General features: G+C 44.1%; 1 protein-coding gene across 1 annotated transcript in view; it reads left to right on the top strand.

Annotated features, from left to right (window-relative positions):
* Positions 1-14,174, top strand: part of LOC149975310 (uncharacterized) — a 50,959-nt gene that overhangs the window by 19,909 nt on the left and 16,876 nt on the right. The window contains exons 6-9 of the mRNA XM_090209739.1: positions 3,015-3,589; positions 7,305-11,532; positions 12,812-12,899; positions 13,079-13,143. Of these exons, the coding sequence (XP_090065865.1) occupies positions 3,015-3,589; positions 7,305-11,532; positions 12,812-12,899; positions 13,079-13,109 (4,922 nt within the window). The 3' untranslated portion in view covers positions 13,110-13,143. The remainder of the gene's footprint in view (positions 1-3,014; positions 3,590-7,304; positions 11,533-12,811; positions 12,900-13,078; positions 13,144-14,174) is intronic.

Below are 14,174 nucleotides of genomic sequence, written 5' to 3'. Positions count from 1 at the left end.
CGCAGCTGTCATACCGCTCAGGAAGGAGATGTGTTTTGTCTCCTAGAGATGAACGTACTTTGGTGTGAAAAGTGCAAATCAGTCCCAGAACAAAAGCAAAGGACCTTGTGAAGATGCTGAAGGAAACAGGTACAAAAGTATCTATATCCACAGAAACAAGTAACAAGTCCTATATTGACATAACCTGAAAGGGCGATCAGCAAGGAAGAAGCCACTGCTCCAAAACCACTATAAAAAAAGCCAGACTACGGTTTGCAACTGCACATGGGGACAAATATCATACTTTTTGGAGAAATGTCCTCTGGTCTGATGAAACAAATTTAGAACTGTTTGACCATAATGACCATCGTTTTGTTTGGAGGAAAAAGGGGGAGGCTTGCAAGCCGAAGAACAAAATCTCAACCGTGAAGCACGGGGGTGGCAGCATCATGTTGTGGGGGTGGCAGCATCATGTTGTGGGGGTGCTTTGCTGCAGGAGGGACTGGTGCACTTCACAAAATAGATGGCTTCATGAGGAAAGAAAATTATGTGAATATATTGAAGCGACATCTCAAGACATCAGTCAGGAAGTTAAAGCTTGGTCGCAAGTGGGTCTTCCAAATGGACAATGACCCCAAGCATACTACATATTACCAAAGTTTGGCAAAATGGCTTAAGGACAACAAAGTCAAGGTATTGGAGTGGCCATCACAAAACCCTGACCTCAATCCTATAGAAAATATGTGGGAAGAACTGAAAAAGAGTGTGCGAGCAAGGAGGCCTACAAACCTGACTCAGTTACACCAGCTCTGTCAGGAGAAATGGGCCACAATTCACCCAACTTATTGTGGGAAGCTTGTGGAAGGCTACCCAACACGTTTGACCCAAGTTAAACAATTTAAAGGCAATGCTACCAAATACTAATTGAGTGAATGTAAACTTCTGGCCCACTGGGAATGTGATGAAATAAATAAAAGTTGAAATAAATCAATCTCTCTACTATTATTCTGACATTTCACATTCTTAAAATAAAGTGGTGATCCTAACTGACCAAAGACAGGGACTTTTACTAGGATTAAATGTCAGGAATTGTGAAAAACCGAGTTTAAATGTAATTGGCTAATGTGTATGTAAACCTCCAACTTCAACTATGTGTTTGATACCAATACAATTGGATTTGATTTAAAATACAAAATGGAAAATAAATAAACATAAAAATGGTCTTGTATTTACAATGGTGTTTGTTCTTCACTGGTTGCCCTTTTCTTGTGGCAACAGGTCTGAAACCTTGCTGCTATGATGGCACACTGTGGTATTTCTCCCAATAGATATGGGAGTTTATCAAAATTGGGTTTGTTTTCAAATTCTTTGTGGGTCTGTGTAATCTGAGGGAAATACGTGTCTCTAATATGGTCATACATTGGGCAGGAGGTTAGGAAGTACAGCTCAGTTTCCACCTCATTTTGTGGGCAGTGAGCACATAGCCTGTCTTCTCTTGAGAGCCATGTCTGCCTATGGCGGCCTTTCTCAATAGCAAGGCTATGCTCACTGAGTCTGTACATAGTCAAAGCTTTCCTTCATTTTGGGTCAGTCACAGTGGTCATGTATTCTGCCACTGTGTACTCTCTGTTAAGGGCCAAATAGCATTCTAGTTTGCTCAGTTGTTTTGTTAAATCTTTCCAATGTGTCAAGTAATTTTGGTTTCTCGTTATTTGGTCGGTTCAAATTGTGTTGCTGTCCTGAGGCTCTGTGGGGTGTGTTTGTGTTTGTGAACAGAGCCCCAGGACCAGCTTGCTTAGGTGACTCTTCTCTAGGTTCATCTCTCTGTAGGTGATTACTTTGTTATGGAAGGTTTGGCAATCGCTTCCTTTTAGGTGGTTGTAGAATTTAACGAATAGCGATTATCGGCCTAATTCTGCTCTGCATGCATTATTTGGTGTTCTACGTTGTACACAGAGGATATATTTTATTTTTGCGACAAACACACACACACACACACACACACACACACACACACACAAATTTGGGCCCATTTTGTGAATTCTTGGTTGGTGAGCAGACCCCAGACCTCACAACCATATAACTGATTCAATAATTTTTTTGCCAGATCCTAATGTCGAATTTTATGTTCCTTTTGATGGCATAGAAGGCCCTTCTAGTCTTGTCTGTCAGATAGTTCACAGCTTTGTGGAAGTTTTCTGTGGCTCTGATGTTGAGGCCAAGGTACATGTAGTTTTTTGTGTGTTCTATGGCAATGGTGTTGAGATATCATTTGTATTTGTGGTCCTGACAACTGGACCTTTTTTTGGAACACCATTTTTTTTTGTCTTACTGAGATTTACTGTCAGAGCCCCGGTCTGACAGATTCTGTGCAGAAGATCTAGATGCTTCTGTCGGCTCTCATTGATTGGGGACAGAAGCACCAGATCATCAGCAAACAGTTGACATTTGACTTCAAAGTGTAGTAGGGTCAGGCCGGGTGCTGCAGACTGTTCATGTGCCCTCGCCAATTTGTTGATATATATGTTGAAGAGGGTGGGGCTCAAGCTGCATCCCTGTCTCACCCCACGGCCCTGTGGAAGGAAATGTGTGTTTCTTGCCAATTTTACCCGCACACGTGTTGTTTTTGTGCATGGATTCTGTAATGTTGTGTGTTTTTGAAATCACCAAATCATAAGAAGACTGCCTTTGTTTTGGTTTGTTTGTTTGTCAATTAGGGTTAGGGTTAGGGTTAGGGTTAGGGTTAGGGTTAGGGTTAGGGTTAGGAGTGCAGTGTTAATATGTGGTGTGTCATACGATAATTTGGTGAAAAGCCAATTTGCCATTTGCTCAGTACATTGTTTTCACTGAGGACGTGTACTCTCTATCTTTTCCTCTCCTCTCCTCTCCTCTCCTCTCCTTTCCTCTCCTCTCCTCCTCTCCTCTCCTCTCCTCTCCTCTCCTCTCTTCTCCTCTCCTCTCCTCTCCTCTCCTCTCCTCTCCTCTTGTCCTCTCTTCTTTTTTCTTATCCTCTCCCCTCCTCTCTTCCTCTACAGAACATGAAGCTGATGAAGAGCCAGGGTGTAGTGGAACAGTGGTTCAGCCTGGTCAGTACTCTACTTTGGGCCAGATCGGCATTGTCAACACAGCCCTGCTACAGAGCACTATCATGCGGCGCTCACACACCCAGTCACACACACCCTCACATGTCCCAGAGGACGGTCAGACGGGGGAGGAGAGAAGAGAGGAGGGAAGGTTGGACAAGGAGAGTGTGGTGGATAAGAGAGAGGAGGAGGAAAGGAGAGTGATGAAGTCATCAGTGTGTCGGATCCAGGCCCAGAGAGGACAGGGCATCTCTTCTCTGATGGCTTCTCTCACCCCGACCCTCAACCCTGACCCCTCCTTTACTCCTAACCCTCACCCTAGCCTCACTCTCAACCCTATTCCTTCCCTTAAGATTCAACCTCACCCTAGCCTCACCCCCTCATCTTCCATGGACAGTGTCTCCCTGGCGGGTGAAGATGGGGGGGAGGGCTTCCACAGCCTCCCTCGTAAGGACACCTTGTCCTCTGTGAGCAGCTGCCTTACCACCCCCTACAGGACACTATGCGACACTGCACCCTGCTCTATGGTGGGTATACACTGAGTGTACAAAACCCCAGGTTGCAGACACTGGTTACAGTTTAAATTTTTTTCTTGAGTGGACAGCTTGATGTCAATATTTAAATCACCCAGAAAATATACTTCCCTGTTGATATCACATACATGATCAAGCATTTCACACATGTTATCCAGATACTGACTGTTAGCACTTGGTGGTCTATAGCAGCTTCCCACAATAATGGGCTTTAGGTGAGGCAGATGAACCTGTAGCCATATTACTTCAACAGTATTATAACATTCGATTGCCTCTAAGCTTTACAGGAATGTGGTTCTGAATATACACAGCAACACTTCCCCATTGGCATTTGTGTGTTTTCGGGAAAATGCTATAACCATGTATTGCTACCACTGTATCATCAAAGTGTATTATCTAAGTGAGTTTCAGAGATAATCAGAATATGAATGTCATCTGTTACAAGCAAGTTATTGACTTCCTGGACCTTGTTTCTTAGGCTACATATGTTAATATGGGCTATTTTTAGCACTTTTCTGTGTTGCTTGATTGTTTTTAATGCTTTACTGGGAAGCTTATCAGAGGTAGACTTACTCATGTTATTTACATTGGAGCTGATAGTGCAGGGTGAGCTGCATAAAGTGGTTTTCCTACTATTGCACACCGCCTCAGTGCTAACAGTGTAACTCTGGTTTATAGGCTCATGATTACTGCTTACAATAGCTGTAGGATAAACATATGTATTCGGTGCAATTAGGGGTACATAAATTAAATTACATACATTGTGTTTTCCAATGCCCCTTAGATCAAGTACATTTGATGCAGTATTATGACGACTCATTGTCACAATGGTAGGGATTAACTGAGCTGGTCTTGGATCATTTACCACCATTGTTTCAACGCAGCCTTGAAACACATAGAGAGAGTCCAGGAACCAAGATGACTTGGATGGACTCCGTCATTCCTGTAGAGTATCTTCTGTTTCCAGAAGGTGTCAAAGTCATTAATAAAAGAGACTCCAGCAGAGCTACAGTTTTCTTTGTCTTTTAGCCAGATGTGTAAAGCCAGCAGTCTGCTGAATCTCTCACACCCGCGGCCCAACGATGGTTCTGGACCTGAAATTATTGGCAGTTTTTGGAGTATTTTAATGTTAAAATCACTTCTTTAAAAACAATTTTCGAATGTTCCGTGCGTGCTAGCCCTCCTGATGTTGTTTGACCCCACATGGACTATGACAGTCGGAAGCAGCCTTGTGATGTCCTGTACTCGTGCTCCTAGGTATCACAGATGTTTCTCACCTATGATAACAGCTGGTGATGTTGAATGGGCCTGTCTCTCAGGCGGGAGCTCCAAGGATCTGAACCCAAGGTAGATGCCAACTGAGAGGAGAGACAGAACCGAGGACCAAGACGCAGGTACCTCCGGATCCAATTTTGATTTGGAAGCCACCACTGATGAAGGTGCCGGAGCCTCTGGATCCAGTGAGGCAAAGCTGTTTCTGGTCTGTGTCAGTTCCGGGCTCCACATCTCCATCGAGACCCCCGTTGCCAGAGGACACCTTCTTTGACTTCCACAGTGAGTGTCATACCTCCATGGCTGGTTGGTTGGGTCAAGATCAGCTCCGTTCTCCAGGGAAGGGGGAGACCGCTTCGGGGATGGTACCCTGCCTAGCACCGGCCAGTCGGCTGTGGAAAGCCGACAAGGCATCGAAACTACAACCAGACCAGAGCGGCGTCCGGCTACTGGGGTTAAAGAAAAATAAAAAAGTAGGTGGGTTCCCCAGTATCTTATGTAGGTTTGCTACTTGCTTGCTTAGAGTAGCTACTTCCCGCCTGTACTCCTCCTTGCTACAGTGAAAGTCAACGCGGTCCACATTGTCCCGGAACAAACCAAAGGAAACGTTGGAAACGTTCAATAGCGGCCTCCATTTGAGACCGCCGAGCCAGCTAGGTTAGCTGGACTTTCGCGTCTCTCCCCTATACGGAATCTGGCAGGATCCCAGGACAGATAGCAGCGCTCACAGCAATTTAGCCCAGCAATTCTGTCTTGCCCATTCACCCTCTGAATGGCATACATACCTCAATCCATTTCTCATTTGTCACAAGGCTTAAAGAACTTTAACCTGACTCCTCCCTTTCATCTGTCATGGAAAGAGCACGTGTTCCTAATGTTTTGTCCAGTCAGTGTATATTATGCTATTACTATTAGTATATTTGTATTATTATTATTATTATTATTATTATTATTATTATTATTATTATTATTATTATTATTATTATTATTATTATGTTTGTATTATTATTATTATTATTATTATTATTATTATTATTATATTATTATTATTATTATTATTATATTATTATTATTATTATATTATTATTATTATTATTATTATTATTATTATATTATTATTATTATTATTATTATTATATTATTATTATTATTATTATTATTATTATTATTATATTATTATTATATGTGTATTATAATTGTTATTGTATTTGTATTATTATTACTATTATATTTGTATTACTATTATATTATTATATTATTATTATTATTATTATATTATTATTATTATTATTATTATTATTATTTTTATATTATTGTTATTATATTTGTATTATTATTATATTATTATTATATTTGTATTATTATTATATTATTATTATATTATTATTACTATTATATTTGTATTATTATTATATTATTATATTATTATTATTATTATTATTATATTATTATTATTATTATTATTATTATTATTATTATTATTATTATTATATGTGTATTATAATTATTATTGTATTTGTATTATTATTATTATTATATTTGTATTATTATTATAATTATTATTATATTATTATTATTATTATTATTATTTTTATATTATTATTGTTATATTTGTATTATTATTATATTATATTATATTATTATTATATTATTATTACTATTATATTTGTATTATTATTATGTTATTATTATTATTATTATTATTATTATATTTGTATTATAATTATTATTGTATTTGTATTATTATTATTATTATTATATTTGTATTATAATTATTATTGTATTTGTATTATTATTATTATATTTGTATTTTTATTATAATTATTATTGTATTTGTATTATTATTATTATAATATTTTTATTAATATTATAATTATTATTGTATTTGTAATATTATTATTATTATATTTTTGTAATTATATTATTATTATAATATTATTGTTATTATAAAATTATTATTATATATGTATTATATTATTATTATTATTTGTAGTAGTAGTATTATATTATTGTTATTATTTTTTATTAATATATTATTATATTATTATTATATTGTTATTATTAGTATATTATTATTATTATTGTGACATTATTATGTTTGAGATTATTATATTATTTTTATTATTATTTGTAGTAGTATTATATTATTATTATTATTTTATATTAATATATTATTATAATAGTATTATATTGTTATTATTAGTATATTATTATTATTGTTTGTTATGGTATTATATTATTATTATTATTATTATTATTTGTAGGAATATTTTATCTTTATTATATTATTATTCTGGAAAACCTGGGAATTTTGATAAATTTGCCGGAATTGAGCAACCCTAGCCTGTATGTATTATGTACAGTTAACTCATGATAGCAATATGTTCTAATACGACTACTGGTGTGGTAATCATGCCTGTCTTGTCTGTCTCTCCAGGACCATGTCTCCCAGAGCCAGAAGGGTTGGAGCTGCAAATCCCAGAGTCAGAGCACATTGCTCAGGGAGGACTGGAGCTACGTGCCCCTGTTGACCGCCAGCCATTCCTCCCCACTCCACCCTCTCTCCTCCATCTCCTCCCCCTCTCAGACCGACTGCAGCTCTCTCTGCTCCGGGGATACAGAGACCGCCGGACACTCCCCCTTGCAGTGGCTCAAGTCCCACAGCCACGGCTGCATTTCTGCAGACTACGCCACCGGCAACAACCATTGTCCCCACGGTAACCAAGACCAGCACGGTCTCCATAGCAACAGCTGTAACTTGTCACACAGTATCTCGCTAAGGAAGTTCAAGAGGCCCCCCGTTCCACCTACCCGTTCCACATCGCTAAGGCGTAAACCTGCTCGGGGAAAACCGCTGCGCTACAACTTCAACAACCCTGGAGATAGAGAGGAGGTGGTGGTGACGTTACAGAGGAGTCTCCAGACCCCCAGTCCTGCTCCCGTTTCCCCTCTGGTCTCCCCTGTGGTGTTTGAAGTGTTTGAGGATCCTTGGGTCCCCCGCTGTCTCAGCTTCAGCAGTCTGAGCATGGGGGAAAGGGGAGCTGCTGATACAGCCAGCCAGATCAACCAGGTCCCTCACTTCCACAGCTTCCAGGACCAGGTCTATCCTCCCAGCTACCGCCTCAAGCAGCCTCACCACTCTGCGCCCCGATCAGCCAGTACTGGAGGGTTGAGCCTGCCTATGGGACCTAAAACGGCCGCTTCTTTTCCAAACATGGCCACCTCTGCAGGGAGACTGCAGCGTCTGGCTTCCAACTCCAGCGGATACTACAGCCAGTGCAACACCCTAACCTCTTCCTCACCCCAAACCACCTCCTCAGCCCACACGTCCTCCTCCTCCTCAGCCCTCACGTCCTCCTCCTCCTCAGCCCTCACGTCCTCCACCTCCTCAGCCCTCACGTCCTCCTCCTCCTCAGCCCTCACGTCCTCCTCCTCCTCACCCCTCACTTCCACCTCCTCCTCACCCCTCACTTCCTCCTCCTCCTCACCCCTCACTTCCTCCTCCTCCTCACCCCTCACTTCCTCCTCCTCCTCACCCCTCACTTCCTCCTCCTCCCTGCCCCTCACCTCCTCCCTTCCCAGGACTTGTTCTACCCCTGGCAGAGGAAGGCCCAAACCCCCCATCCCAGAGAGAAAATCCTCCCTCCTCTCCTCCCCCTCATCCTCCTTTTCTTCCACTTCCTCCCTCTCTTCCTACACCTCTGCTGACTCTGCCAGATACCCCCCTCTCCCCCCTCTTACGGTCCTCCCTGAGTCCAACACTCCTTCCTCTCTACCTCCACCCTACCCATGCCTTCCGCAACAACAATCACTGCCCTCTCCTCCTCCTCTCCCTCAACTGTGCATCACTCGTAATCTCCCCTCTCCCCTTCCTCTAACTCAGCCTTCTCTCCCCTCTCCCCCTCCACTACCTCAGCCTTCTCTCCCCGCTCCTCCTCCTCTACCTCAGCCATCCCTCTCCTCACCTCCTCCTCTACCCCAGCCATCCCTCCCCACTCCTCTAGCTTCTCCCCCTTCCTTCCTGCCTCCCTCACATACCTGTGCAGTGCGACAGACTCAACCCCACCCCTTTTATACACCTGTTACACCTGCCAGTCATGTGACATCATTGCCAGGATTCCCTCCTCCTCCTTCCCCTGAGCTCTTAGAGGATTTAGACCTCTCAATCAACAACCATCCTACTCCCCCTCCTCCCCCACCTCCGCCACCTCCTCCCCCTTACACCCACACCCCTACACCACCTTCCCCTCTCCAGAGCCCCTCCAGAGTGAGTCTAGGACGGCCCCCCCGCCCCTTGATCACAACCCAAGCCCTGCAGAGAGTCACCCTGCGCTCTGTCAAGAGGCCACAAGAGCTAGCCCCACAGGAGCTAACTAGCATTATGCTTACAAACCCTACATCAGCTAATGTCGAACAGAGCCAAGATAGCAATGATGCTACACTAACTAGCATGATGCTAACCAATGCAACCCCAGCTAATGATGGCCGGCAGTGCCTAGAGAGCACCGATGCTAAGCTAACTAGCATTACGCTAACCAACGCTATGTCAACTAATGATGCCCAGCAGAGCCCAGAGAGCATTGATGCTAAGCTAAATGGCATGACGCTAACCTGCACCCTGGAGAGAGTGGAGGGCATGGAAGCCTCACTAACCAGCACTGTGTTAGAGAGTGTGGAGAGGATCAATGCTATTCTTACTGAGGCTGAAGAGAGACAGACCACTGGCGTTCAGAAAATGGCTGCCAATTCATCTAGCACTATGCTAGCATATTTCCAAAAGAGACTTGAAACCAATGATGCTATGCTAAAGGCGGCCACAAAGACACCGTCAGAGTCTGGCCCTCCTTGCTCCACACTGACCACTACTCAGCACACTGACAGAACCAGAGAGTCTGTCCCTCCCTGCTCCACACCGACCACTACTCAGCACACTGACAGAACCAGAGAGTCTGTCCCTCCCTGCTCCACACTGACCACTACTCAGCACACTGACAGAACCAGAGAGTCTGTCGCTCCCTGCTCCACACTGACCACTACTCAGCACACTGACAGAACCAGAGAGTCTGTCCCTCCCTGCTCCACACCGACCACTACTCAGCACACTGACAGAACCAGAGAGTCTGTCCCTCCCTGCTCCACACCGACCACTACTCAGAACATTGACAGAACCAGAGAGTCTGTCCCTCCCTGCTCCACACCGACCACTACTCAGCACACTGACAGAACCAAAGAGTCTGTCCATCCCTGCTCCACACCGACCACTACTCAGCACACTGACAGAACCAGAGAGTCTGTCCCTCCCTGCTCCACACCGACCACTACTCATCACACTGACAGAACCAGAGAGTCTGTTGGAACAGAAGACGCCCTCAGTCCCTCAACAACCGCACAGACGCCTAGAACCCCTCAGAAGCCTACAATCCCAGAGAACCCTAGAACTCCAGAGGCTATGATGATAGAGAAGCCTAGAACACTGGAGAATCCCAGAACACTGGAGAAGCCTAGAACACTGGAGAAGCCCAGAACACTGGAGAAGCCTAGAACCCCAGAAAAGCCTAACGTGGTTGTTCTCTCTAGGCCACTGAGAGCAGTGGTTTTAAGTTCTAGCTCTCCTGCTGTGAACAGAGAACCAGCGTTACAGAACGGAGAACACACGCCTCGACAGGAGACCACTCCCTGCCTCACCAACAGCCAACTAGAGCACTCAGCGTGTACAAACACACTCATACACTCCCCTGCTACCCCCTCCTCCACCCCCCACAAAGAGAAGCCTCCTGTTGCCCTAAAGAACCCTAAACGATCTCTACTGAGGACACACCAGACAGACACACCAACCCCACCACTCGTACTGACAAGTACACCTCCACAGCCCTTTGTCCCAGAGACATCACCCTTTCTGGGGATACAATTGGCACAGACAGAGTCCCAAACAGAGACCCAGCCAAAGTCAAAGCCTGAATTCCCCTTCCTGAAACGCTACCAGTCAGAATACTATGTAGCGGAGTTACCATCAAGGCCCTGTCCTCCAGTACCCTGTGTACCAGAATTACCACCAAGGCCCTCTCCTCCAGCACCCTGTGTACCAAAGTTACTACCAAGGCCCTGTCCTCCAGTACCCTGTGTACCAGAATTACCACCAAGGCCCTCTCCTCCAGCACCCTGTGTACCAAAGTTACTACCAAGGCCCTCTCCTCCAGCACCCTGTGTACCAAAGTTACCACCAAGGCCCTGTCCTCCAGCACCCTGTGTACCAGAACCACAGCAGGAGTCCTGTCCACTAGAGATGGAGACAGATACAGAGACAAAGCTAGAGAGTGGCTCTGTGCCATACACAGAGTTGGGGAGATCAGAACCTGAACGAGAGGAGATATGGGTGATGCAGAAGGAAGAAGAGAATGAAGAGAGAGAGAATGTGCACATCACACTGATGCTGGGGGGGAGAGAGGAGGAGGACAGACAGAGGGGAGCCATTGAGGAGGACAGCAGAGATTCTGGAAGTTTCTCTCCGGAAGAGAATGGAGATGCTCTTAGCAGTGCACTGTCAACTGAAGAGGGGGAACTGGAGGAGGAGAGGATGGAATGGGAGAAGAGGGAAGAGAGGCACAGTCTGGAGAAAGACGGGGCCAGCAGCTCCACAGAATCCCTGAGCTCCAGAGAGGACAACGGTGAGTTAAGGAACTCTCTCTCTGTCTCTTTCTCCCGCTTCCCCCCTTCTCTCTCTCTCTCTCCTCTCTCCCCTTCCCCCCTCTATCTCTCTCTTTCTCTCTCTCCCTCTCTCTCTCTCTCTCTCTCTCTCTCTCTCTCTCTCGCTCTCTCTCTCTCTCTCTCTGTCTCTCTCTCTCTCTCTCTCTCTCTCTCTCTCTCTCTCTCTCTCTCCTTCCCCCCTCTCCCCCCTTCTCTCTCTGTCTCTCCTCTCTCTTTCTCTCTCTCTTTCTCTACCTCTCTCTCTCTCTCTCTCTCTCTCTCTCTCCTCTCTCCCCTTCCCCCCTCTCTCTTGTTCTCTCCTCTCTCTTTCTCTTCCTCTCTCTCTCTCTCTCTCTCTCTCTCTCTCTCTCTCTCTCTCTCTATCTCTATCTCCTACTGACACATACAGTAGATATCTTATTAGGTTGTAGGTCGTCTACCTTCCTCTGAGTTGAGATAACTATAAATCTCTCAACCCCCCCCCCCAGCCTCCCACCCGCCCGCCCTCTCTCCCTGACCCTCTCCCCCCTTTCATCTGACAGCCTGTAAGCACAAGGACCTCATATCCTTCTCTCTAGCTATCGTCCTGTCTCTCTTCAGATATTTTCTTTACATCTTTCTCCTCCGTCCCTGTCCCTTGTGTTTTTATGTCTTCATCTCTCTGCCGCTAGCTGGAATGAGAGATCGGATCAGGACAGTAGCCAGGGACGGAGTGGAGGAGAGGCTCTCTCAATATCTCTCTCTCTCCCTTTCTCCTCTCTCTCTTTCACTCTCTCTCTCTCTCTCTCTCTCTCGCTCTCAATATCTCGCTGTCTCTCGTTTTCTCTCTCAAAATCTCTCTGTCTCTCTCTCTCTCTTTCTCTCTCTCTCTGTGTCTCTCTCTGTGTCTCTCTCTCTCTTTCTCTCTCTCTCTCTCTGTCTCTCTCTCTGTCTCTCTCTCTCTCTCTGTCTCTCTCTCTCTCTGTCTCTCTCTCTCTCTCTGTCTCTCTCTCTGTCTCTCTCTGTCTCTCTCTCTCTCTCTCTCTGTCTCTCTCTCTCTCTCTCTCTGTCTCTCTGTGTCTCTCTCTCTCTTTCTCTCTCTTTCTCTCTGTGCCTCTCTCTGTATCTCTCTCTCTCTTTCTCTCTCTTTCTCTCTGTGCCTCTCTCTGTATCTCTCTCTCTCTTTCTCTCTCTCTCTCTCTCTGTGCCTCTCTCTGTGTCTCTCTCTCTCTGTCTCTCTCTCTCTCTCTCTCTCTCTCTCTCTCTGTCTCTCTCTCTCAGGTGAGGTGTTTGACATTTCTTCAGCGGAGAAGATGGTGACACCAACACGACCGCGGACTACTGAAGACCTGTTTGCTGCCAGACACAGGTATGTCGTGACACGTAATGCTACTTGACCTCCTGTCTGTCTGAAAGACACACTATGGTACTCTTGTAATAACTCCACATATCTGAATCCTGGTCATGGGAACAGACAAGGGTGAACATTGTTTTCTGTTCTTACCCAACATTAACTCACTTTTCACATTAGTGTACGTCTCTCTGTAGCAGTGCAGTCTGGGAAGGCACACACGTTTGATCACTCAGGTGTTTGGGCGTGGCGTTGACAGCAGGTAACACTGATCGGCTGGAAGATCATCCCCTAGTCCAGTCCCTCTGTAGTGAAACATGATGTTATAACTAGTCCCTCTGTAGTGAAACATGATGTTATAACTAGTCCCTCTGTAGTAAAACATGGTGTTATAACTAGTCCCTCTGTATCTGTAGTGAAACATGATGTTATAACTAGTCCCTCTGTAGTGAAACATGCTGTTATAACTAATCCCTCTGTAGTGAAACATGATGTTATAACTAGTCCCTCTGTATCTGTAGTGAAACATGGTGTTATAACTAGTCCCTCTGTAGTGAAACATGCTGTTATAACTAATCCCTCTGTAGTGAAACATGATGTTATAACTAGTCCCTCTGTAGTGAAACATGCTGTTATAACTAATCCCTCTGTAGTGAAACATGATGTTATAACTAGTCCCTCTGTATCTGTAGTGAAACATGGTGTTATAACTAGTCCCTCTGTAGAGAAACATGATGTTATAACTAGTCCCTCTGTAGTAAAACATGGTGTTATAACTAGTCCCTCTGTATCTGTAGTGAAACATGATGTTATAACTAGTCCCTCTGTAGTGAAACATGATGTTATATCTAGTCCCTCTGTATCTGTAGTGAAACATGGTGTTATAACTAGTCCCTCTGTAGTGAAACATGATGTTATAACTAGTCCCTCTGTGGTGTAACATGATGTTATAACTAGTCCCTCTGTGGTGAAACATGATGTTATAACTAGTCCCTCTGTAGTGTAACATGATGTTATAACTAGTCCCTCTGTTGTGAAACATGATGATATAACTAGTCCCTCTGTAGTGTAACATGCTGTTATAACTAGTCACTCTGCAGTGAAACATGATGTTATAACTAGTCCCTCTGTAGTGAAACATGATGTTATAACTAGTCCCTCTGTAGTGAAACATGATGTTATAACTAGTCCCTCTGTAGTGAAACATGATGTTATAACTAATCCCTCTGTAGTGAAACATGATGTTATAACTAGTCCCTCTGTAGTGAAACATGATGTTATAACTAGTCCCTC

Source organism: Oncorhynchus mykiss, chromosome 19, assembly GCF_057628025.1.
Source record: "Oncorhynchus mykiss isolate SJ-2025 chromosome 19, ASM5762802v1, whole genome shotgun sequence".
Classification (NCBI taxonomy): Eukaryota; Metazoa; Chordata; class Actinopteri; order Salmoniformes; family Salmonidae; genus Oncorhynchus; species Oncorhynchus mykiss.
Note: the sequence above shows the minus strand (reverse complement) of the source record. Positions and strands in the feature narration are given on the sequence as shown.